Source organism: Syngnathus scovelli, chromosome 2 (assembly GCF_024217435.2).
Source record: "Syngnathus scovelli strain Florida chromosome 2, RoL_Ssco_1.2, whole genome shotgun sequence".
Classification (NCBI taxonomy): domain Eukaryota; kingdom Metazoa; phylum Chordata; class Actinopteri; order Syngnathiformes; family Syngnathidae; genus Syngnathus; species Syngnathus scovelli.
This window is the reverse complement of record NC_090848.1, coordinates 1,375,544-1,399,041: the sequence shown is the minus strand read 5'-3', so window position 1 is coordinate 1,399,041 and position 23,498 is coordinate 1,375,544. Positions and strand designations below refer to the sequence as shown.

Here is a 23,498-nt window from a genome sequence, read left to right as displayed (position 1 = left end):
TTAGCCCGTGCAATGTTCCAAGCCAGTTGATACGATGCAAGCGTGACAGTTTTTGAGTGCTTCGTCATTTTTGGGAAAAACTGGACCTGTTTTTCTGCGTGACTTTTCAAAGTGTCCAACTTGCGCTTGCGAAATTCAGTCCATTTTTGGAAAGTCCTGATCGATGTTATCAGGTTGGAGTGCATGGCGCTGAAATGCACTAATGACGTCTGACATATCATTACGTTCAACACAAAAAAATATAAAGTTTCCCACTCTGTTAAAAACGTCCTGGGTTTATCTTCATATTTTCGTTTAGCTGTGCATTTTTTCCCAGCAAAATTGTCACTAATTGTTTACTCGAATGAGTTTGCACCATTCTGCTAGGTGGAATTTCACTTCTTGCGCATGCGCGTTTGACGAAAATACCATGTTTAACTCACACGCACAAAAAAATAAATAAAAATAAATCACAAATGTTGATATGAACGTAAAAGAGCTGGCCAGGCATGGTATAGATTGTTCTCACTGAGCAGCACCCCTCAGCTTTCAGATGAAAAGACTCAGATTGTCTGCTATGGTATCTGAGTCCATTGTGTGTCAAGACAGTGAAGACGTGGCAATCTTGAACAGACAGAAAAAAAAAAAAAAAAAACATTTCTGCACAATTTCCCTTGTTTGAGAGGAGCTGTCAAGGCCGAGGATCCTGACGAACAATAAAGGAGACGTTTTGTTCTTGTTGAAGATAAACCTAAAAGACAAACTTTGAAAGGAACCAGCAGACTATTTTTTATGGCAAGCTTCAACTCATCATTTTCTAAGCAAGGTCAAGAGGATGATGGCTATGAAAGAAAACAAGAGTCACAAAATATTCATGGAAAATTGACACAAATTGGCAGCTCGTTCATAGATTTTTAACATCATTGTCTGCCCGAGTCAGTTAACTGGTCAGAACTGGTTTGAGATGGGTGCCAGTTAATATTGTGTCTTCTTGACTTTTCTTTCTTTGTTATTTATCCAACATGACTTTTGCATCATTTACACCAAATTTTAGAGGCACATTTTGGTGCAAATTGAGAAAAACCTGTGGATAGAGGACCTCCCCACACTGCTTCCATTTAATGCTATAGTCAATGTGTGTGTTTATTATTTATTTCCATAAGGTATGTCAGTCACGTCCTTCTTATATTCTGCTTTTAAAAAAAAATAATTTTATTTGGCAGGCTACTGAGCATTAAATTGGTATTCAACAATGCTACGGTATTCTTTAAAGACTTATTGGGATTAAATGTTTTACAGATTGCCATTACAATTCTGTAGGGTGAACAGTAAGCATGTTCAAGTCTCTTTTTACACTTTATTTAGTTTAGTTCTTTATGATGAATGAGAACAGTTGAGCATCACTTCGTCTTTCTTCAAACGTCTCGGTGAAACCTTTAGACTTAACAGTGCTACTGTGCTGCCCCTTAGCGGAGATGAGGTGAATTGCAGCAGAAAATCATTTGCATAAAAGCACGAGGAAAGAAAGGTTCATTCATTTAGTTTTTGGGTTAACTAATGGCCCTTTAACAGTGTTTCCCTGAAAGAAAAATAACTTTGACATCTGAGTTAAGTTAATGGTGTTCACAAAAAACTGAAATGGAATTCAGGACAGCAGAGCTCCAGTAAATTCTGACCCTAAATGATGTCTGAAAGAAAGAAAAACATTCTTCTCTCTTCGTAAAACTATTCCACACGCACGCTCTGTCAAGTGGTTTGTCCATCCCAATTCACTTTATTTGTGTCCAATCAATACTGTCGTCAGATAGTAAAACAGTTTTAAGTACCACCACAACCTAACTCGAGGTACATGAGAAAACGCAAATGTAGATGAGGTGTTTATGTCAGAAGCTAACAGCAACACAAGTCCAAATAGTGATGCTCATGTAAGATGAGTTACAAAGAAAGTCACAGTTTGTAACATTGGTCGACTGCAATTAAATAAGTCTTCCTGCATGTGCAGCGTATAAAACATAAAAAAACAACAACCTACAAATAATGAAATCATAAACAACATTTTGTGCAGTCTTTTTTTTGGATTGATGTTGGGAGTGAAATGCGTTTACATTCAGCTGCTGGGCGATGCAGCCACACACGCTGCTTCAGCTACACAAAGGCACCTAACAGGAAGCAGCTACACACATCCCAAGGAGCGACAAGGCTTTGTTTCAGAGACACCGAATTGCGAGCGACATTTCTCCTACTACTTCCTATTGGCGTCCTGGAACGGCAGCGACGCGTGAAGATGAGAACTGGGCAAAGTCAAGCTGGTGGTCAGGTGGTCTTCAGCGTCATTGCTAGAGACAACGACTGGAGGAGAGCATGAAGGAAGAGAAGAGTTGAGACTGGAGCGTGGCAATTCAATACATAGGGATCTTTTATACATGGGTTTACGATAATGATGGGCAAATGAAGCTTCAAGAAGCTTCATAAACCCATTGTTGTGTTAGTCCTCTAGATGGCACTCACTATTCACCAAAGAGCTGATTTCTTCAAACCCTCACTATAAACCAACATTGCCATCTAGAGGAGCCAAGGAATATAACAACTGGTTCATGAAGCTTCATTTTCCCCTTCGCTAGTTAGTTAGCTGTCCGAAAACAACTTTTCTGTATCACCACCACAGGGATATATTGACAACGCAGCTTTAGCTTCCACAATGTCACCTACGGTTAATATGAGCAATACTACGCATCGTAGGCAACGAAACAGCTAGCATAGAGTCGCGCAACTGCTAACGGGAGATTGCATCGGACAAAGGGGGGGCACAACTAAAGGGTGACAGTGCTGGCAGCATACATGCTAGTATGATGTCTATTGTACACGGGGGCAAAACACAATACATACTCTAATGTCTATATGCTAGACGCTAGCTAGACTAGGAACACGGAGAAGCCTACGAGTGTCAACACGTAGGCCTCTGCCCTCTTCAGACATCTTTCTTACACTGTTGCAGTGTGTCCTATGAAGTGTTTCGGGACAACGTGTTTGCACGCAGGCAGGACCAGTTTGTCCTGCGAGAAAGGAAAGGAAAAGGAAAAGGAGATGTTTGCTCAGTCCGTAGAGGTACTGTCGCCATCAACAATTTCACTCTGCATAGATGGTCAGAATAGAAAAAAACCCTCTCGAGACATCCCGACAATCCAATTGCACTTCAGGATTAAAGGGCTACTACGCAGTGATATTCATCTTGAGCCCTTGTCGGAATGTAGTAGTCCTCTTCAGAGCCGTCTCACAACACTTGGTGTCATGCTTGGCTCCTGGTTTGAGTCATGAAGGTCACTTTCACCCCTTGCACTTGGGTTAAGCATATCTGCTATTCATGTTCTTTTATTCCAGCGGTAAATTGGCTTAACTTTGAAGCTTATGGTCCATTTGAAGAGAAATCCATTAGTTCTGCTGACTGATAAATTAGACCGAGGTCTCCGGACCAGCCCCATTGAAGGTGTGGCCCAGCTTTGAGGAGCGGTTGACATCAGTGAAGCCCAGCAGGGGCGTGAAGGTGCGATAATCTGGTGGTCTGTGCCAGCGCATCAACATGGCTTTCTTGGTGAAAGGTTCAGACCTTGTAGGGTGAGGCATGTTCCTGTGGCTGCCAGAACTTTGACGGCGCCTGTCAGCATTGGGAGCGGCATGGATAGACGACAGGGGGGTGAACTCCGAAAGCTGTCCCTTGTATAGTTTATCAGCATTCTGCGTGAATTTCAGAAGGGAGAAGAAAAACAAATCTTGATATCAATTCTGGAAGGTTGCAAATGAGCTACACTAACATCCCAGTTGGGTTCAGAGTTTAAAAAGACATTCCTTCAGTTTTGGAAGTATCCTTCCAACTATGCCTAAATTACCGCACCTTCAATGAATGGCCCATTTTAAAACTTTGTCCTTAAACTTTATATAAGGCGCACCGGACTATAATGTCGGCTTTCGAGAAAATTTCAGATTTTTAGATGCGCCTTATAGTCCGGAAAATACGGTAGTAGTTTTTCTTTCTCTGATTGGTCAACTGGGATGTTGTGTCCACTTTTATAGCTTCCCTATTAAGAATCAAACCATGCAAATAGAACCATGAGCGGAACGTTGGGCACCAAGGCTGTTTCGGTCGAAAGGATGCACTCAGTCCACCAGAGGGCCCCAGAGATCCAAACATATCAAACCACCCAAGCAACCAACACACATGCAGAACCACCTGATAGTCAGGCCCAAATTTCATTGAGGTAGGAATAAAAACCTTTATCAGAATAAGAAACACACACACACACACACGCACAAAGTAAGCTTTACCATGCTGAAGCCTTCTAGGCTTGTGTGACAGCTAGCCCACCTAGCAAGGAGTCAGAACTCAGGCAGGCTTCAGCCTCCTCATAAGTGCTATTGTCTGTTACATGCTGCGTACACAAACACACACCACACTCACATATATACACAAACATTGTCTCTTCATGGTTGAATTCAGATGTGACTCCAGTTTCATGCAATACGAATGAATCGAAAAAGCAACGCGGTAGGAAAAAGGAAGTGGTCGAGTAGGCGGACTGAAAGGAAAGAAAGCAGATGGGTCACCTCAGGATAGGCAGGGGTTAGAAACTGATTCTGCTGGAGGTCTGAGACAGCATAAATATGGTGGAAGGCTGAGAGGCAAGGCACCGACGTTTCATCTACCAGGGGAGTAGAATCGCAGAAGGAGAAAACAGGAAGTCAGAAGATGGGGAGGGAAAAGAAGGGAAGGGCAGAATTTAAAGCTCAGGAGAAGCAGTCAGATGGATCAAAAAAAGATACAGTTACTAAAACTAAAGGTCAGAGTGAGAAAGAACATTTTTAGAATCAGTTTATTAGCTTTGGACAAGTCGAGGGAGATGAGAAGGTCATATGGAAGAAGCTCACTGCTGCAGTGAGTCAGACAACATTTGTACCTGGACCACTTAACCTAAAAGGATTGAGACCATATTGAGAAAACAAGTTCAGTTGAGTCAGACCTCCCTCAGTGCAAACACTAATTCTGAAATCAATTGAAGGAGCATACACACAGACGCTGACTGACTGACATCCACAAGGTCAGTCCTGCATGTATCTGCTGACCTTCAGACATTTCCACAGTCTTTAAAATGACACCATTAATGCTGAGTTGGACAAAAGGACGTTGTTAACGACTACGGAAAAACTTACCTGTATACGTTCAGTTGTGGTGGGCCATAGTGACCTCCAAATGACCTTCTTGAGCACATCCGGTAGAAGACTGGCTGTTATTAGCAGTACTATGCTAAGCCAGGCAGGGCCGCTAGACAACATCTGCATGAATACATAGTACATCCTTTGGTAGTTGAGGAAAGGCCTGCGGGACACCAGACATGTCGTGACAACTAGGTCATCAGAAAGCAACAGCTCAACATTCCAGAGCCAAATGGGAACGTGCACAAGGCCTACCAGATGATTCCTCCCCACAGCAGAGAGAAGACCACAAAGAAGATAAGCGAGCCCCATATTACAAAGTGGTTGATCCAGGTCCAGTAATGTGTATCGAGGGCCAACTGGGGGGCAGAAGAGCCACGTCAATGCGTGTGCGTGAACTTGGGTGTGTGGATGACGTACCTTGAATGTAACAGTGAAGACCAGCACTGTAAACACCAGTGTCCCAAAGGTCCAGTTTCCAAACATCTGCAGGAGTAAAAAAAAATAAAAAAATGTTGCTCCTGTTTCGTGTCCCAATCATTTTAATCCGACAAAACAAATATGGTGGAGTACTTCACAAGCAAATATCATTCTATATGTGTGCAGAAAATCAATATGAGTCAATCAATCAAACAGATGGTGAACAACATGAAGCAGAGGGAGCGAGAGAGGGAGGGAGGGAGGTGTTGTTAATAATGATACTCAAGTATGCAGTTCATTAAATAGGCCACAACAAATAAAGACCTGCCTGGACCTTGGATATTATTGTTTTCTTCTACCCAAGTTAAGAAAACATTAAAAGTACTTTTTTGCAAGTTGAATCCATTTCAATTCTGTCATCATAATAGCTATTAGCCATTAGTGGCTGGATGACAACAACAAATTCACACGGCGCCAAGTAACCTTTCAAACACTTTCCTGGTGTCAACAACAACAAAATTCTCCCACAGTATTTACGCAAAGTAGCTTGTCCACACCTTAATTAATGGACACAGACAAACACCATCTTCAAATTGAAACAGATAAATGCCTACTACTAAAGGTCTAATGCTAAATCATAAGTATTTGTTGTCTTCTGTCTTAGACATGTACTGTCGGAAAAAAATAAATAAAATGGTGCTAACTCTATAGCATTCAGGTTCCAATGGCTTGTCACTTAGCTAGGACCTCTGCTAGCTAAGATCATTTGTACCTTTTGTATTGGTAACTATAGGTAAATATCCATTGAGTACCTTAGGGTACATATTTGTACCCTTTATAGGTACAAATAAAATGTATAGCTATATAACAGGGAGTGTAATGTTTTGCACAGCCACGGTTGCATGTTAACAATGTGAGACTTCATTTTTTTGGTGACAGTTAAGACAAACATTCAATGATCTCTGGGTAACATAAGCATACTAAAACCAGAATGATTAATGACCTGAAAAATGTTCTGTATTGCATGCCGGAGTGGGTCCTGGGAAACCAAAGGCGGGGCCGAAAAGTAATGATGGGCAAATGAAGCTTCAAGATGATTCATGAACCCGTTGTTGTGTTTAGTTAGACCTCTAGATGGCACTCTCTGAAAGCCCACTGACTTGCCATTTCTTCAAACTCTCACTTTAAACCAACATTGCCATCTAGAGGAGCCAAAGAATACAACAACTGGTTCATGAAGCTTCATTTTCCCCATTACTATCGAAAAGTACACCCTTTTTTTTTTGGTCATGTGAACTGTTGTCGGTTGAATCAAAAGTGCAGCAAGCGTGGGTATGAGTGAATATGCTACGAGCCTACTGCTGATGTTTCTACAACAAGCATCAAGATAGGGAAGGACATGAGATGAGATTGGGGAAAAATGGTTGCTTCCGTATGAGTCAGTGCGACGGGTCAAAGTGGGGAATCTCGGTGGGGGGGGGGGGGGGGGGGCGACATTGAAACGTGGGCAGGCTTACCATCTGTGTGTTGGTTGTCATTAGCTAGGAGGAGGAAAAGAGAAGCATAAAGAAAAGGCAACACAAAGGTAAGAGGAGAGGAAAACAAAAGCCAGAAAACTGAAAAACGGAACAACTGAAAAACAGTTTGGAGAAAAAAAAAAAAAAAAAATCAATGGATGCAACGAAAAATAATCAAGGAGCTGACAAAGTTTTAGGACAGTAACACCGGCCAAGAGTGAAAAAAGGCAGACTGATGGAGAGGACAATCTAAATGCTCTTTTTGAAGAACCTGGACGCTGAAGATGAAACTAGTTAAACAACGTTGTTATTATTTCCTGTCGTTTTTCTGTGAATTGTTTAAATAACCTCAAATGAGATTTCAAATCGAGTCTACCTGTCCATTGCTGGTAAAGGTGGTGTTGTCAAACAGGAAGTAAGCACCAAAGAACATCACAATGGCGTCATATACACCTAAGACAGTCCAGTAGATGAAGATGGGCCACCGCAGTAACGAGTTCTTGGCAATGTCTCTGTGGAAAGGATGAACCGTGATGGCATTAGCATTAGCATTTGCTAATCGACACTTTACTGTCTCATTTCAGACGAGCTACAAAAATGCTGGCGTCAGCGTCTGGACAGAAAAAATAGAAGGTGACAACTATGGTTAGCTCCAACCTGTACAGAGATGGGTCCTTCTTCAGGATGTGCATGTTGATGTGCTGCTCGATGAGACTGTAGACCAGAATGGGTAGCGAAGTGAAGCTAATATTGTACAGAGTCAAGTAGGCGGTGTCGTACAGTGGCTGAGGATGAGAAGAGACACGATGATACATTTCCAGATGTATTTCTGCGTTGCGCATCCCTACCTGTTGTGAGAAACCGCAGAAGAACTGGTACAGGAACTGCGGAAAGATGAAGCAGACATTCTGGCGGAAGGGAAACAAAGATGGTTGGTCTATGCTGCACTTTGGAAATTAATACACAATCCACACGGTGGTACCTTGTAAAAGAAGTACTGTACAAGTTCAGAGATGCGGATGTAGTAATAGTGTCCATGGACGAGTAGAATCTTCTTCAGGTGTTTGAATTTGGGAATGGCATAGTCGCTGTTCCTCACTGCCTGACGTCCCTCTTTACCCATGATACCTGAAGGCGGCCATTTTGTCCCATGAACTGCTCCTCAACTTTTAATGCTTGAAAATGTTCTCACCTATGCCAACATGAGCTTCAAGGATCATGCTGACATCATTGGCTCCATCTCCGACAGCAAGTGTGATTGGATGCTCCTTGGAGGTCTTGATCAGCTTCACAACCTTGAAAAGTATCAGAAAATGAAATCCTCACATTGGGAGGAAGAGCTTCATTTTGTACCTGTGCTTTCTGGAGCGGCGCCATCCGACAGCAGAGTACGGCACTGCAGTTGCGGCAAATTTCCAGGAAGATTTCTTTGTAGTTCCCCGAGTTGGAGTCCTCCTGGCCCGGCTTCATCACCGTCGAGAGGGTGGCTCCGTCGATGATGAGGCCGTAGTCCATGTAGTCACCTGATAAACTGAAGCGCAGACGTGTACAATGACGTTTGAGTTCTTCTCCCAAATCATCTGCTGACAAACGCACCCAGAAATGTCCCTGCTCATGCCAGCGTGCTGCCTGAGGACAGTTCTACTCAGATCAAACAGGACATCGTGAAGACTTTGCTCCTCCGTGCGTTTGGTGGTCAGCTCCAGGATCTGCGTGTTGCGGTGGAAAAGCTTGCTGGCGTAGCAAGTGGCGGCTGCCGTCTCCATCTTGTCGCCCGTCAGCACCCACACCTTCATACCAGCCTTGTGCAGAGACTCGATGGTGTCCGCCGCTTTTTCTTGCAGTCTAAAAACGGAGGAAGGAAATTGTTAGAAGGCATCCAGAGGTTTGAACCTTCCATTTGCCGTATAACCAAAGTTGCAACTAAAGAAGAAACAAGCCAAGGGTGAAACGCAAGGCCAACTTTCTGTCTAACTCACTTTGCAAAAGTCCAAGATGATGTCCAATTCCCTCCTCGCTAACAATGTCTTGGCATGAAATAACAATTGAATCATTCAGCGAGTCGTTAAGGCAGTAGCATGCATGAAATGGAGAACCCATGTGGTGGGATGATGGGAGACAGCCTTCCTAGACAAGAATACCACCCATTCATCCATCCATCCATCCATTTTCCACCGTCTATCCAATTTAGTTCCAAACAAACCGAATCCTATTCCAGCCAATTAGAAGCAAGTCGCCAGAAAGCCATTCACACTCAGATACAGTAATCCCTCACTATTACGTGGTTCGTTTATCGCGGCTTCAATCATCGCGGATTTTTTTCCAAATTAAAAATAAATATCACAAATTGAAAATAAAACTTCTAAATTGAGGAATTATGGCAGAAAAGTTGCCCACAGACGGCAGGGAGTGTCCACACAATTACAGTAATAATATATATAAGAGTTCTAAAAACACATTTACAGTATTGTACCTCGTTATAAAAAATATATAATAATAAAAGAGTTCTAAAAACATATTTACAGTATGTACATTTGTACCTTGTCATAAAAAAAGTTATTATAATAATAAAAGAGTTCTAAAAACATATTTACAGGATGTATACTTTAGCTATGGCTACATGTTACACACACGTATCACATTTATATTATTTATACTTTATTTTCTGTCTACATATTAATATAGTATTTACATGTTTGAAACTATTATTTAATGTTCTAATGATAACGTATATGGTTTAATACACACAAAAAATGGTGACACCACTTTGCGGATTTTCACATATCGCCGGGTGGTTTTAGAACGAATTACCCGCGATAAACGAGGGATTACTGTATATCAACTGAACCTTGCATGGCGGATTGTGTCTACCTGTCTTCCACAGCGGTGGCTCCTAGCAGGATGAGGTCTTTCTCAATAATGTCGTACGCCTCCGCCAGCCGTTTGTCCCTGTCTTGTAGTGCCAACTTGGCTCGACTCAGCAGTTGGCACACCTCCTGGTACTGCGCTGGACTGAGAGGCCGGTATGCCACACAGAGTGTCCTAAGACCCTCCTTGGGGGGGAGATCCGGTTGGCGCATGATGAAAGCAAAAAGGGAAATTCCGTGGAGCGGCGCGAGTATGCACTCACCACCGCGTTGTGCTCCACCCGAGCTTTGACTTGATCCACCTTGCCCGATACGACCCTTGGGAAGATAGACGAGTCTGCTCCTTTGCAGAACAGGTACAGCTCACCTTTGAACGTAAACAAAAGAAGAAGTATCATGGAGAAATCAGACCCAAGCAGAACATCCGTATTACCAGTGCTGGACTTGACAATGACGCTCATCCTCCGTCTGACCGAGTCAAAGGTCAGAACTTCCAGGAGTTCGAACCTGATGGAGGGAGGTTGAATCCACTTAAACGTTTAATAGTTCTCAGAAGCAAGAGGATCAATCCATTTAAAAAAGGAGAAACCCTAACCTCTCAATCTTCTCGTCTCTGTTCAAGATCTCCATGTGACTGTCTTTGAGTCTCAGATACGTGAAGCCGAGCCTTCAGCGAGACCAAAATATTACAAATGGTACGATAAGAGTGCGTGGTTACGTTATATTATGTGTGTATTAAGACACCTCTTCATGCCCTCCACAAGCGCCACCTCATCCGGGGATGATGAGATGTAGAAGGAAGTGGACTTGCCGTGATGGATGCCCTGCTTGATGCCGTCTACCGTCTCCTCCTCTTTCACTTGCACGGTGTGGCATAAGCACAGCGCACGGAAAAACAGCTCCTCACGCTCCTATCGTTCGGAGAGACAACTTATTACTCCAAAAAAAATACAAGTAAATAAAAGACGCTCAATATGTGGCCTGCACTCACCCTGGCCTGAGGACCTGGAGATGTGTCAATCATGTCCATGCTATCTGCACCAGGCATCACCTAAGGATAGAAATGGAGGAAGCGAGGGATTCAGAAACAAACCAATCAGAAGATTCGTAGATGCCTTCTCCGCCATTGATAAAGAATTGTTATTCCTCAAAAATGGCGAACCTGTCCATTGCAAATAGCTTGGGCCACATAAACGTGTCCATCCACGCAGCACTCGATGAACTCCATGTTGTTCTCCGTCAGCGTCCCTGTCTTATCAGTAAACACGTACTCCACCTGGTGAGAAGATCAAAAGGCTAAATCTACGGAAATGCCACCTGGAGAAATTCTTCACAAACAAAAGAAAACATTGAGGGGAACCTGTCCCAGCTCTTCATTCAGGTCTGATGTGTTGACCACTGCTCTCTCCCCAAGCTCCTGGTCAAACATCTCATCATCCCACATTATGAAATAGGAGCCCAGGAACTTCTGCATCTCCACAGTGACGTACATGGAAACAGGGATGATGTAGTTGAATAGGACCATGAAAGCCAGGAAGTCTGTGAAGGCTCTTATCACCTGTGGAGGCAAGAAGAAGCTCAACAAGAAAATAAATAAATAAAAAGAATAACCAGCAGTGTGAGACAACCGACTCACAATATTTCTCTGCCTCTCGACCTCAGTTCTTTGATCGTACCAGGGCTCGTCTCTGATTGGGTCGGCCTGCCACGCGTATTTGAGCACCGTGTTGATAATGGCCTTGATGATCAGAATGCATAAGTAGACCACCAAATAGGCGTTCATTGACCTGCCAAGACCAAAGCTGTTAAATATCCTCTGCACAAATTGTGTCTGGAAATGTACCGTATTTTCCAGACTATAAGGCGCACCGGACAATAAGGCGCACTATTAATGCATCATGTCAGATTTTTAATCCAAATCATTCTCCATTTTATCTTTTTTATTTCAACTTCAGACGCAACAAATTACTTTAGAATCACAAAATAATGATCCGTAGTCTTTTTGATTCATGATTCATAGTCTGCAGCGGGCCACTTATGATTGATTTCATGACACAATGCTTCGGGCCAGTTTAAATTTTGGAATTTGGTCCATATATAAGGCGCACCGGACAATAAGGCGCACTGTCGGCTTTTGAGAGGTTTTTAGGTGTGCCTTATAGTACGGAAAATACGGTAAATGTAACGGTTGGAAAATATAGATGGAACGATGGAAAGCAAAACAATCTGCTAAAAAGCATACAAAAGGGTGGAAAAATTGAGGCTCCGGTTTTTGGATGACAATGTACAGAAAAACGTACTTTTCTACTGCAGAGCGTTTCTGAGACTTGGACTGGTAGTTGAGAGCCATCTTTGTTTCCATCCCCGTGTAGATGGCAACTGCTACAATAAGAAGGTGACAGAAAAGCAATGACCTCTTTATGGAAAATTGACAAATTGTATAACCAATATGTTCCTGAAATTTACCATAAATGTAGTCAGTGTTCTTCAGTGTGGCTCCTCTGAGAAGCAGGTTCTCGGATCCTAACGGCCTGTGAACAACAGCAATCCTAATAAGTCGTCTTTTTCGGAACCATGAGGAAAATGTCACAATATATAAAATCACTGACAATCACCCAATCTATTCTGTATTTGAAGGGGACCCGTGATAACTTTACCTCGCCACTGGCTCATTGTGCATATAAATGTTGATGCGACCGACAAACCTATTTGGAGGAAAAAAAAAGTCAGAGAATCAGGAAGAACTAATGTACCGTATTTTCCGCACTATAAGGCCCACCTAAAAACCTCCAATTTTCTCAAAAGACGCGCCTTATAATCCGGTGCGCCTTATATATGGACCAATATGGATTTCGTGGATGAGGACTAACTTATTAAAGTAACCCGTTTATTTTGTGTGTTGTGTGATATTAACGTTTGAGCAACGTTGAGTTATTGATACATTATTCTTTTCACTATTTCGAGTGTTACTATATTGTGATTGCATTAACGTTTGAGCAACGTTGAGTTATTCATTCTATGCGCCTTATAATCTGGTGCGCCTTATAGTGCGGAAAATACGGTATGCAAAAAATGAAGCTTTCACTAACTTGTACAGATCCGGCTGTGGTTGTTCACATTCGATGGTAGCGTGGATTGAGTCCACCTCCTTCTCAACATTGTAAGCTTTGGTGTCCTGCACTGCATAGTAGGTCTACAAAACATTCAGGCATTCAAATAACAGGCGACGGACAAGATGTCCGCCATTCCGCACCTTGTGACTGCTCTCGCCATCAAGACTCGCCGTGGTGACAAAGCAGGTTCCGTCATCCCGGGACGAAGATAAAAGGATGAGATCGCAGGGAAATGATTCATCTTCTTTCACAAAGACGACGTCTCCCACCTGAGGGATATTGAAAGGTGAGATATCTCAGGAACGGAGTTGGACACAGAAATGTTTCAAAACACACCCGTAGTTTGCGACTCTGCTTGCGGATCACTTTTCCGTTTTGCAGCACGTGGACGGAACACTGGTTGACGGAGTTGTCGGCTTTGTGTCTCAGCCAGTCCTCGTAACCCTGAGAAGAAGAAAGCGTCTCATAGTGGGTGGTGACAGGGTACGTGGCGTGACACCACCTGACCTCTAGGCTCACTCACCTGTTTGATTGCCGTAACTGTGATGACAAAAAAAAGCGGAAGTCCACTCGTGATTGGACTGGTGGGTGTGTCGATGATCAACTGGAAAAAAAGACAATGGAAAGACATTTTCCGGCTTTCAAAAAAGACACAATGACATTAGCCATTTTGTCCACACAGAAGATGTTATTCTTAAATTCAAAGAATGCAAAAATAAATACTAGTGCGAAATGGAATGGGATGAACGCAAAAGGTACATTTTATTTTGACTTCTCATGCAATAGCAGCCACACGGCAAGAAGAAAAAAAATTATCCACCGTTTGGGCAATCGTAATCCCGATTTCAATTATGGCTTCTCTCCATCTTAAAAACATAATTGATATTCTGCCGCCTTACATGCAATAAGTGAATTCTCACTATTTAGGTTTACGATCAATGCCTTATAAGTGGACCATGGTGAAATAATCTTGAATAAAAATATAACAACATACCGTTAACTTTAATGGGGCACTTTACCTGAACCAAAAATATGATGAGAAAATAGAAGTTGGCAACTCTCCTGAACTGCTCAAACATGTTCTTGGGGATGAAGTTCCAAAATGTGTACTGAGAAACACAAAGAAGTCAGATCAGTTGATGTATGTATCGGAGACAATCACAGTGACTGGTAGAAATTCAATTAAAAGAGAACTCAAGATATTTATAGTCCGGAAAATACGGTATCTTTATTTCGAACATATTCTATTAATTAATGCATGTACAATAATCTTGAGTCACTACTTTTTGCACAAGCTTTGAACCCTACGTCTTATAGTCCAGTGCGGCTTATTTATGGATTTTTCATGATAGTGTAAAATAATTTGTTTGGGTAATGCAGGTAATAGAAAAGAGGACATTTCATTTCAAACACCCGTGGTTTATAGTCTGGTGCGGCTTACACATATTAAATTAAATTAAATTAAATAAAATTAAATTTTATTTTTTTATTTATTTATTTATTTAATTTATTTATTTATTTATTTATTCATTCATTCATTCATTTATTCATTAATTATGCTTTCACTGACCTTTGAGGACACTATGCGGTTGTCTGGGAATCTTTGTTGAATGAAAGCTTCGGCCCCTGGAGGAGGCTCCTTGTGTCCAATGTAGATTGTCCTGCTGTCCACCCAGTTCTCCTCACCCACACACTGCCGAGAAATTCATCATAAATCATACAGACGTCACACATTATTTCAACAGCAGCATGTCATGTGACACCAATGTTCCGTCTAAGCAATTCACAAACAGGATAGCAAACCATTCAAAGTTCCCTTCCACGTTCATTTATGTTTGAATCAATTACCGTATTTTCCGGACACTAAGTCGCACCAGCTATAAAATGCAAAACAAAGAAGAACAAAATTGCAATTTTGCATTTCTGGGTGACATTTAGAGTATTGAGAGTAATTGATTGTCCATTTCTACTGGTTTATTTGGGCTCCAGTTCATTGGCCACTCTTCCTGGAAGTCTTTATAGCCACCCTGCTATCGATCGACTTCAACTTCCACCCACGTTCAAGCTTTTTGCAGAAAAGCCTGTCTGAGTTTAATCGAATCAGACGAGGTCCTTACCAAATAAAACTCTATGAAAGATGCTGGTGTATTCAGCCTTTGTTTGTAACTGGAGACATTAGGCTATTCTGAACCTTGGTAATCTCTTCGAGCGCCGTTTTATGTTTCAGGACATGATGGCTTTCAGAAGTTTATTTATAGTTTGAGGGGAAGCGTTTGTGGTCAGGATGGATGCGAGATGGATGACGGGAGCCCGGAGACTTTCTATCCGTCTGCCTCAATGGAGTCCGAGTTACACTCAATGCCACGCAAATATTGTCTCACTCGTGATATATATATATCTAGATGAGCAAACTCCACCTCTCCTATTGTTCTTTACAATTGAGTTTCCTCGAATGTGTTATGGGTAGCACCCATCACAGTGAGGACACATTTCCGAAAAACTCCAACACCTCCAACCTCACCACCAACAATGATGGGAAAATGTTGGACAAAGTTTTTGGTAAGACCCTTTTTTAGTCCTTTATAACTATGACCAGAATGCTAAAAATTTGATAAAGAGCCTTGGCTGGGATGACTAATAGCCAAATGATGGGCAAATGAAGCTTCAAGATGATTCATGAACCCGTTGTTGTGTTTACTTAGACCTCTAGATGGCACTCTCTGAAAGCCCACCGACTTGCCATTTCTTCAAACCCTCTCTTTAAACCAACATTGCCATCTAGAGGAGCCAAAGAATACAACAACTGGTTCATGAAGCTTCATTTTCAAAAGTTGTCCCAGAAATGTCATTGTCGCTCTAAAAGTGAGCACTAACTTGTTATTTACACTTCCTGTGTATGTAAAAACCCAAATCTGTTGTTCCATGTAGTTTATTTGGAGATGTACACATTACAGCTGCGTGATATCTGGTGTGTAAAGATAACCGACGAGCGAAACAGACGACCATTGTTTCAATGCGGCTTTTAAGGTTGATTCATTGTTGTCGCAGAGAACAGGCTGTGACAGACAAAGTCAACAAAGGCAAATGATGGTGGCCTGTTCTCTGTGATATAACCAGACACCCTCACGACTCAATGAATCAGACATGCCAACTCAGGGTTTGTTGTATGTATTGAAAAAAGAAAGTTTGCTTTTAGTCTGCGCTGTGATTGACTGGGGATCAGGTCGAGATGGTTTCTCAACCAAAGTCAGCTGGGATTGGAGAATGGAGAATGGCTAGACTGTAAATAGACGTCAGTGCTTTTGATGGTGTTTATGCCAGCAGAGATAAAAAGGACGACAAAGAGCAAGCTACTCTCGGGAGATAAGCACGGGAGTGTTGATTGTGTTTTACTGATTTCACATTAGCACAAACCAGCACTCAACTCTTAGGGTAAGGGCTAGTCCATACTATTAAGAATTAAAATGGAATGTTTTTGCGATTTCCAAAATGTTCAGACCAGCAATATTGAGTGGAAATGCCATATAATGCACGACAGGTACCGAACTAAGCACTTTCGCTATAACGCTTTTTGTGAAGAGCCTTAGTCGGCATATTTGTGATTTTAGAGTTTGATATAAATAAGTAATGCTTCTCTACTGGACACATTAACGCTATCATAAATGTATATTTTGCTGGAGAAGCATTATCAGCCTATAAATATGCACACATCTGCACATCTTGTTTAAAGGCTTTTAAACAGTTATATTGTCAGACTCGGCGATGTTATTTAAAGCAAATTTCGAAATGAGACACATTCTATCAATTTTGAGAAACACATCCCTTGGCTAAACCATTGAAAAGTGGTGTGAGCATGGTGGTGACTCTTGTAACTTTTTTTTTATTGAATAGAGGGCTAGCAACATTTTTGTCATGTGTGTTAACAGCTGTGATAACCCATTAAAAAATAAAAAATTCTACAGACACTTCCCCGAACCACATGAGATAAAGCAGTATCTCTGCACTGTAACTAAAATATTGATAGATTTGTCTCGGAAGTGGTCAAAACCACCATAGCATAAATAAATGCAGCCATTTAATGTCATTAAGGACAAACTCTTCAATCAAATCAACACATCTAATTATTTTTTTAATTAAATTGTAATTTTAATTTAAAAATTAAATTAGATTAAATTAAATTTTAAATTAAATTAAATTAAATTAAATTTGATTTAATTTGATTTAAAATTTAATTAAATTAAATTTGATTTAATTTGATTTAATTTGATTTAATTTGATTTAATTCAATTTTAACTAACCATTAAATTGAATTGAATTTGAATTAACCACGAGCACAACTTCCCTGAGAATAATCACAGTCATTCTTTCCTTGTCAGGGGAATCACCCAAACAGTTCTTATACTTGACTCATTGTGCACAGCGAGAGGGAAAGAACTGCTGAGAGTCACATGATCCCCCCCCCCAACTCAACTTTCTGAGTTCAAATCACGTGGGATACATGTTTTGCCAGTGCAGCTGCATTTTTGCTCCTACATGTTTTGTAGTACCCGAATTATGAAAGAAAAGCGAAAGCATGAAGTATGATGGGGAATTCAGCGACAGTTTCTGTCTCAACTTCCTGCCCTGCTGTAACTCAATACCTTGGATGTCTCACAGGAGTCTGGGGAAAAGAACCAAAATGCTTTTCTTGTTTTATCGCCCCACCAATGTTGTGTGTTTTGCCACTTTGCACATTAGCGCTTCTCGCTCATCCCTGATTTTTGTCCTGTGGGGGAGACTTTTGTGTAATGGTCTCCATTATATTATATTGCCATTAAACCAAATACAAACAAAGCTGCAATGGAAAAAGTCAACATAAAGTCTGCTTGACTTTTGGATCTTCACGGTTCTGGCTTCAAGGACTCTATTGCTAATATGATGATCGACTGAAAAGCTTTGGTCGAATCCTAAAATCTTGCTTTGTTTCTGCTCAATGCTCCATCAACAATCAGCTCCAAGAAGACTAGAAGAAGATTATCTATGCTTTTATCTCCAGTAGATTAGATCAATGTTTCCTAATCTTGATTGACAATGTTTACATTAGGGTTGTCACATACAATTTGTTTTCGAATCGATTACCATGGCGATTATTCCATTCCCCGCCTCCTTTTTTGTTGATATTTTTATCGGGAAAAATGACATCCAAAATCACGACACTTGAGTTTGCCAAAAGATGACATTTGAACACTATAGCAATTTCAAATATCATTTAATTTCACTATTGATTTTGGAGGGTCTTTGTTCATAAGTGCTTTTCTTTGCCATTGTTTTATAAAAGATTTTACTGGCGTACTTGCATTGTTTTGTATTTAAAAACAAAGGAAATATTCTTGGCTTTAAATTTCTCAAAAAGTATTCCGAGACCACAGAGGATGTTTTTGACACTACAATTTGTCACTTCAATAAATAAATAAATAAATGAATAAATAAATAAATAAATAAATAAATAAATAAATAAGGATGAATGACCTTGTCTAAATATTCCCTCGCATGCACCTTATTTTGTTGTTAATTCAATATATTACAAAATATATTCTACTCAACCACTGGAACTTAAAGTCAATGATTTCGTCAGAGTGTAAAAGACTGATCATATCAAAGAGGAGCAACAAGAGCATGATAACATGTGGCCAGCATGAGGCTAGGCACATGACCTGGGCTGAGTAGTGCCGTTGGAATGGACCTTACAAGCTTCAATTTATGTAGAAGAGCATTCCAGGACACCCAGTTGTTCAGGTTAAATAATTACATTTGCAGGAACTATTTAATAAAAATACCTTCTCAGAACCAAATCACTTAAGAGCAAACAATAGCGCTTAGCAGATCGTGAACCAAATAGGAGATTTTTTTTTTTTTAAAGTTGTTGTAAGCCCAAATTCGTGATTGAAATGATATTGCAAATTCAGCAGTGGCTGCTTTCTTTGTAGAAATCCCAATCAAACATTAATGTGGTGATTATTTATTCATGCTTAAAATGTTTAATGCAGTGCTGTTAAACAAGAACTTGGATTTACGCTGAGTAACGTTGCACTTTGTTTCATGATTGATACGGTCGTCGGACATCATGGTCTTTTTTTTTGTACGGCCCGGTTCCCGCAACTCGTGTCGGCGAGTTTCCACTGCTGCCAAGTGCTTGTGTTGTTTGGAATCTCAAATCCGATCATAAAACGATAAATATGTAAGAAAGTGGTGTCCATGAAGATGCCTGTAAATGATGGGAGGTCAGCAAAGGTCACAGACATGGTCTCAATTAAATTACCGTATTTTCCGCACTATTAGGCACGCTTAAAAAGTTAAAATTTAAATTAATTAGGATGCGCCTTATAATCCAGTGCGCCTTATAGTGCGAAAAATACAACAATCAGTGCTGATTTGCGCCCAAAGTTGTTCATAGGGGGGTTACTTCAGGGCATAAACATTCACACGGCTATCAGATCTATCCAAGGTCAGAATAATCCGTAGTGTGAAAGCTTTGAAGCGAACGCGAGAGAGTCAGGGTATTGGTCGGGTGCATCGTCAGCATTTGGAAAAATGGGCTGTATATTATCACTGGGCTTTTATTTACTGTCTGGGACTGGAACTGGGAATACTTTGTTCCAGTGAGTTGCACCACTATCACTCCCAGTGTCAAGGAGAACATTAAGGTTGCAGAGAGCAACAGTGACATGACAAGCCAAGTTCAAACATATCTCTTTCTTGGAATAGGGGAGTCCACGAGTCATTAACCCGGGGCTATCTCGCCCCGGTATCCTTGTTCTATGGGCTGCGAATGCAACTGCAGCGGTTCTCACACAAGCTCTGCACCATAACATGAAGTCTCAAATGCTTACAGTAGTCTGGTCGTTGATATTTAGTGCAGGTGTCTTACCTTTTTTGAACAGACAAAACCAATTATTTATTTATTTATTATAACTCAAAGCAGACTGAGTATGATATTATTCCCAAATAAGTCGACTTATACCTAAAATAACTGGCGATATTATGCTCTGCCTAGAAATATCTCAAAAGTTTACAAATTGAGGATATTTAAAATTTATTTTAAATTGACCTTGAGACCCCTGGTATAGATTATTTTAACGTTATCCTCATTGAATTATTATTATTTTTAAATAAGGACATTTCTGACCCCAAACTTTTTGAACGTGCCACAACTTAGACCTGCTTTTAGCTGGTCTAAATTCAAGTCCACTTTATGCGTGTAATGGAAAACACCTTTAGCGCGCGTATCTTTGAAAATAGGGCATCAAGGCTGCATTATATCGATGGGGGGGGGGGGGGGGGGTGGAGGTCCAGTCACGCCAGGACATTTACCTGCTCTTGATGTGTCTGGTGACCCAAGAGAAGGGACCTAAAGCACTCCAGGGTGTCCCTAAACACCCTTTCACCCCCCCACCACCACACACACACATTAAAAGAATAGAAGACTCCACAAGTACTATCATCGTGTCTGCTTATGAATTATTGATAGGCAGACAGCGCCAAGAAGTGCATGTGAGCCACTGGCCTCCACCTCACCTAGCTACGGGTCTATTCCCTGCCCCGGCACGAATGGCGTCACTGAAACAAAGCTATCTCTGCAGCTTTTCATGGCATAAACTGTGTAACAGGTAGAATACAAGCAGCAAGCAGAAGGCCGGTGATTGGCTTGGATTGGTCGAGCAGATTAAAAGCGTGAAGGTAGTGAACACCAGTAACCCTTTAATCCCCAAGCAGAAGGAGATTTAGCTTCCTGTCCAGGAATCGCGATTAGTCAGACGCGGTGGAATGCTGTTTGGCTGCAGATGCACACCTCGACATGGAGGCGGGGCATTTGACACACTAAAGTACACAATAGTGTTGCAATCCTCTATCATTATTTGAGCTTGGTTCACTCTGAAATATTTGATTTATACTTGAAGTGGATGGAATGAGACAAAAATTAAGAAAGGGTTATTACATCATCGGGAAGCAGCAACAGGCTTTCAATACTTTTGATTTAAAGCCTTCCCAAATGGTCTTGTTAAAACCATTGCAGGGGAAGATGGGAGAAATGGGCGAAGCGAGCAAGTGAGTTCATTCATGTCACATTTCGTTGTCATTCTGCATGAGTGTGTATTACACTTGAGAAGTGATCTTACATAACCATCCTTTGCTCTTTTGGTCTACTGAGAGACGGCGGCCATTGTGGTGACTCTTACGCTGTAACTGGGCTGTTAGATGTATTTATAAGTGAATTTCTCGCTAAACAACTTAATTACAAACTTCCCTTATTAAAAGAAAATCTCCTCAGATGAGCAAATGAAGATGTATTTATTTCTTCTCATATAAATGCGGCGGGTTAATCTTCATTATTTTGCAGTGTCCCGTTTATGAAAGCAAACCCTAATCCAAAATATTCACAATTCACAGTGCATACACTGTCATCACAATCAATTTAGCCTAAAGCCATTTGTCTTGAGCTGTTATCCAGATCAATTACACGAGCAGACCTCATTAGCATCCCACAACCAATCAGTCGCAGTCGTGTCTCGGCCTGCGTCCGACTCCATTTCAGCTCCCATGCAGCAGGGATTTCATTTTATTACCCATTAGCAACAGTTGGGAGGTCGGACCTAAGCCTCAGCTGAGCAAGAAGCTTTCTGACTCATGTGAGCAGCCCTCGCTCGCTCACTCGCTCGTGCAACACATTAGTGTGGAGTCTAATGCAAGAGCCATACAGGATGGTGGCTCAATTGCAGCCCATCGATTTGACTAGCAGGGGGAAAAACAAGTGGATTACATAATTCATGGGACCTTTCCATTTGTAGTCCTTCTCAAATGGGAGCTGTCACAAAATGTTTTGGACTGGTTTGCATAGATGAAATAAAAATTACTTTTGGGGTACATATAAAAAAGTCACTCGTCGATTTAATTAAATGAGTGGATTTGCAAGTATGATTATGGTATTAAATTTATTTCGATAATCTGCATTTTGTGGCTGGCTGGCTGGCTGCTTTTCTGTGCAAGTTCCAACTTGTTTCCACGTTGCTCATTTCTGAGGTGACAACACAAACCCTGGCTTTATGGTTGGTACATATTTGATACGGGTATGTTTACATTGCACAGATATAGAATCGGATTTATACTCATTCAATCGGAATTGGGCAATGGGCGCATAGGTCATGACAACTACGAGTTGATCTTTAACTTTAATTCTACTAAACCAAAGTCAATCATTCCAAATGACAGCATTCAAAATAAGTTCGGATTCAATCGACGATAACAGAACAGTTTTTTTTTACATTCTTGTGTCTTCATTTCTCGAGTGAAACGTAATCCGGATGAGTGGTAGAAAGCATCAGTGCTGCTCTACATGAAGTCCGCGTGGTTTGTGTGGGAAAGAAACGGCAAGACACCGATGCCATGAGTTATACGGAACTTACATATCTGCTGATGAGGGTCCGGAGTGTGCTGAGATCTAGCCCCATCCTGTCCCTCTGTCCTGCCCGGCAAATTCTTCTCTTCTTCCCGTCACGCGCTCCACAGGAACGGCGCTATCTTATTCTTAATTCTCCTTCCCGGTCCATTACTTTACTTTACGCCCTTCTCTTTCTAAAAAAATAAAATAAAATACTGAGAGAGATGGTGAATATCCCCGTGACTGGACGGAGACAAATAGCGTTTTAACATCCAAGTGACCGTGGCACTGGACTTTTCTAATCTCCTTTCGTCGCGCGCCCTACAAAGGCGCTTTCCTCTAGTGGGCGTCACGCGTAGCCAGGTGTTGGCGCATGCGCCTTTGCGTGCTGTCGCTGCGAAATTAACTTCCACCAACTAATTGGAAGTTATTTTAAAAAAAGAACCACAAAGAAGCTCACAAGTAACTTTTCCCCCACTCATTTCTCAATTACTGGAATAATAACTCTCTCCCAACTAGTGGAATATAACTCTCTCTCTCTCTCTCTCTCTCTCTCTCTCTCTCTCTCTCTCTCTCTCTCTCTCTCTCTCTCTCTCTCTCTCTCTCTCTCTCTCTCTCTCTCTCTCTCTCTCTCTCTCTCTCTCTCTCTCTCTCTTTCTCTCTCTCCCTCTCTCTCTCTTCCCCCCCCTCTCTCTCTCCCTCTCTCCCCCTCGCTCTCTACGTCTCTCTCTCTCTCTCGATCCATCACCGCCCGTCCGAATTCGGTGACTGCTGTTTATAATGTATTATTTTCAGTCAATTGTGTGAGCTACTATATTGAACTACAAATTATAACGTAATTTTTTTTGAACAAATAAAATAATAATTTCTAATAGAAAGTTGGTACAAAGCTATAAATACAGTGATTCGCAGTGTTATGTTTCGTGTAACCGAAATTTTGTTTGTCCCGCTTGCGTTTCCTGGAGACGCTTTTCGGCGGGTT

General features: G+C 41.4%; 1 protein-coding gene across 6 annotated transcripts; it reads right to left on the bottom strand.

The window, feature by feature from the left end:
• Nucleotides 1-1,730: 1,730 nt before the first annotated feature.
• Nucleotides 1,731-22,888, bottom strand: atp11a (ATPase phospholipid transporting 11A). 6 transcript variants are annotated; one of them, XM_049753914.2, is made up of 32 exons: nt 22,542-22,888; nt 14,672-14,794; nt 14,121-14,210; nt 13,625-13,705; nt 13,438-13,545; nt 13,242-13,370; nt 13,078-13,181; nt 12,646-12,693; nt 12,455-12,519; nt 12,289-12,370; nt 11,625-11,775; nt 11,349-11,546; nt 11,151-11,264; nt 10,980-11,039; nt 10,733-10,899; nt 10,584-10,655; nt 10,422-10,495; nt 10,252-10,355; nt 9,993-10,174; nt 8,718-8,966; nt 8,475-8,652; nt 8,314-8,416; nt 8,104-8,249; nt 7,970-8,029; nt 7,779-7,906; nt 7,498-7,633; nt 7,122-7,145; nt 5,605-5,670; nt 5,440-5,543; nt 5,182-5,347; nt 4,579-4,673; nt 3,563-3,711 (listed from the first exon to the last, which is right to left on the bottom strand). In XM_049753914.2, exons 1-31 carry the CDS (start codon nt 22,584-22,586, stop codon nt 4,596-4,598), a joined length of 3,435 nt encoding a protein of 1,144 aa, XP_049609871.1. In that variant the 5' UTR covers nt 22,587-22,888; the 3' UTR covers nt 3,563-3,711; nt 4,579-4,595. The 6 variants fall into 6 exon arrangements, 4 of the variants coding, with proteins under 4 accessions (XP_049609867.1, XP_049609868.1, XP_049609871.1 ...); XM_049753913.2 differs by lacking the exon at nt 4,579-4,673 and adding an exon at nt 4,300-4,403 and having other exon boundaries at nt 22,542-22,887; XR_007488406.2 differs by having other exon boundaries at nt 3,658-3,711; nt 4,300-4,673.
• Nucleotides 22,889-23,498: the final 610 nt, after the last annotated feature.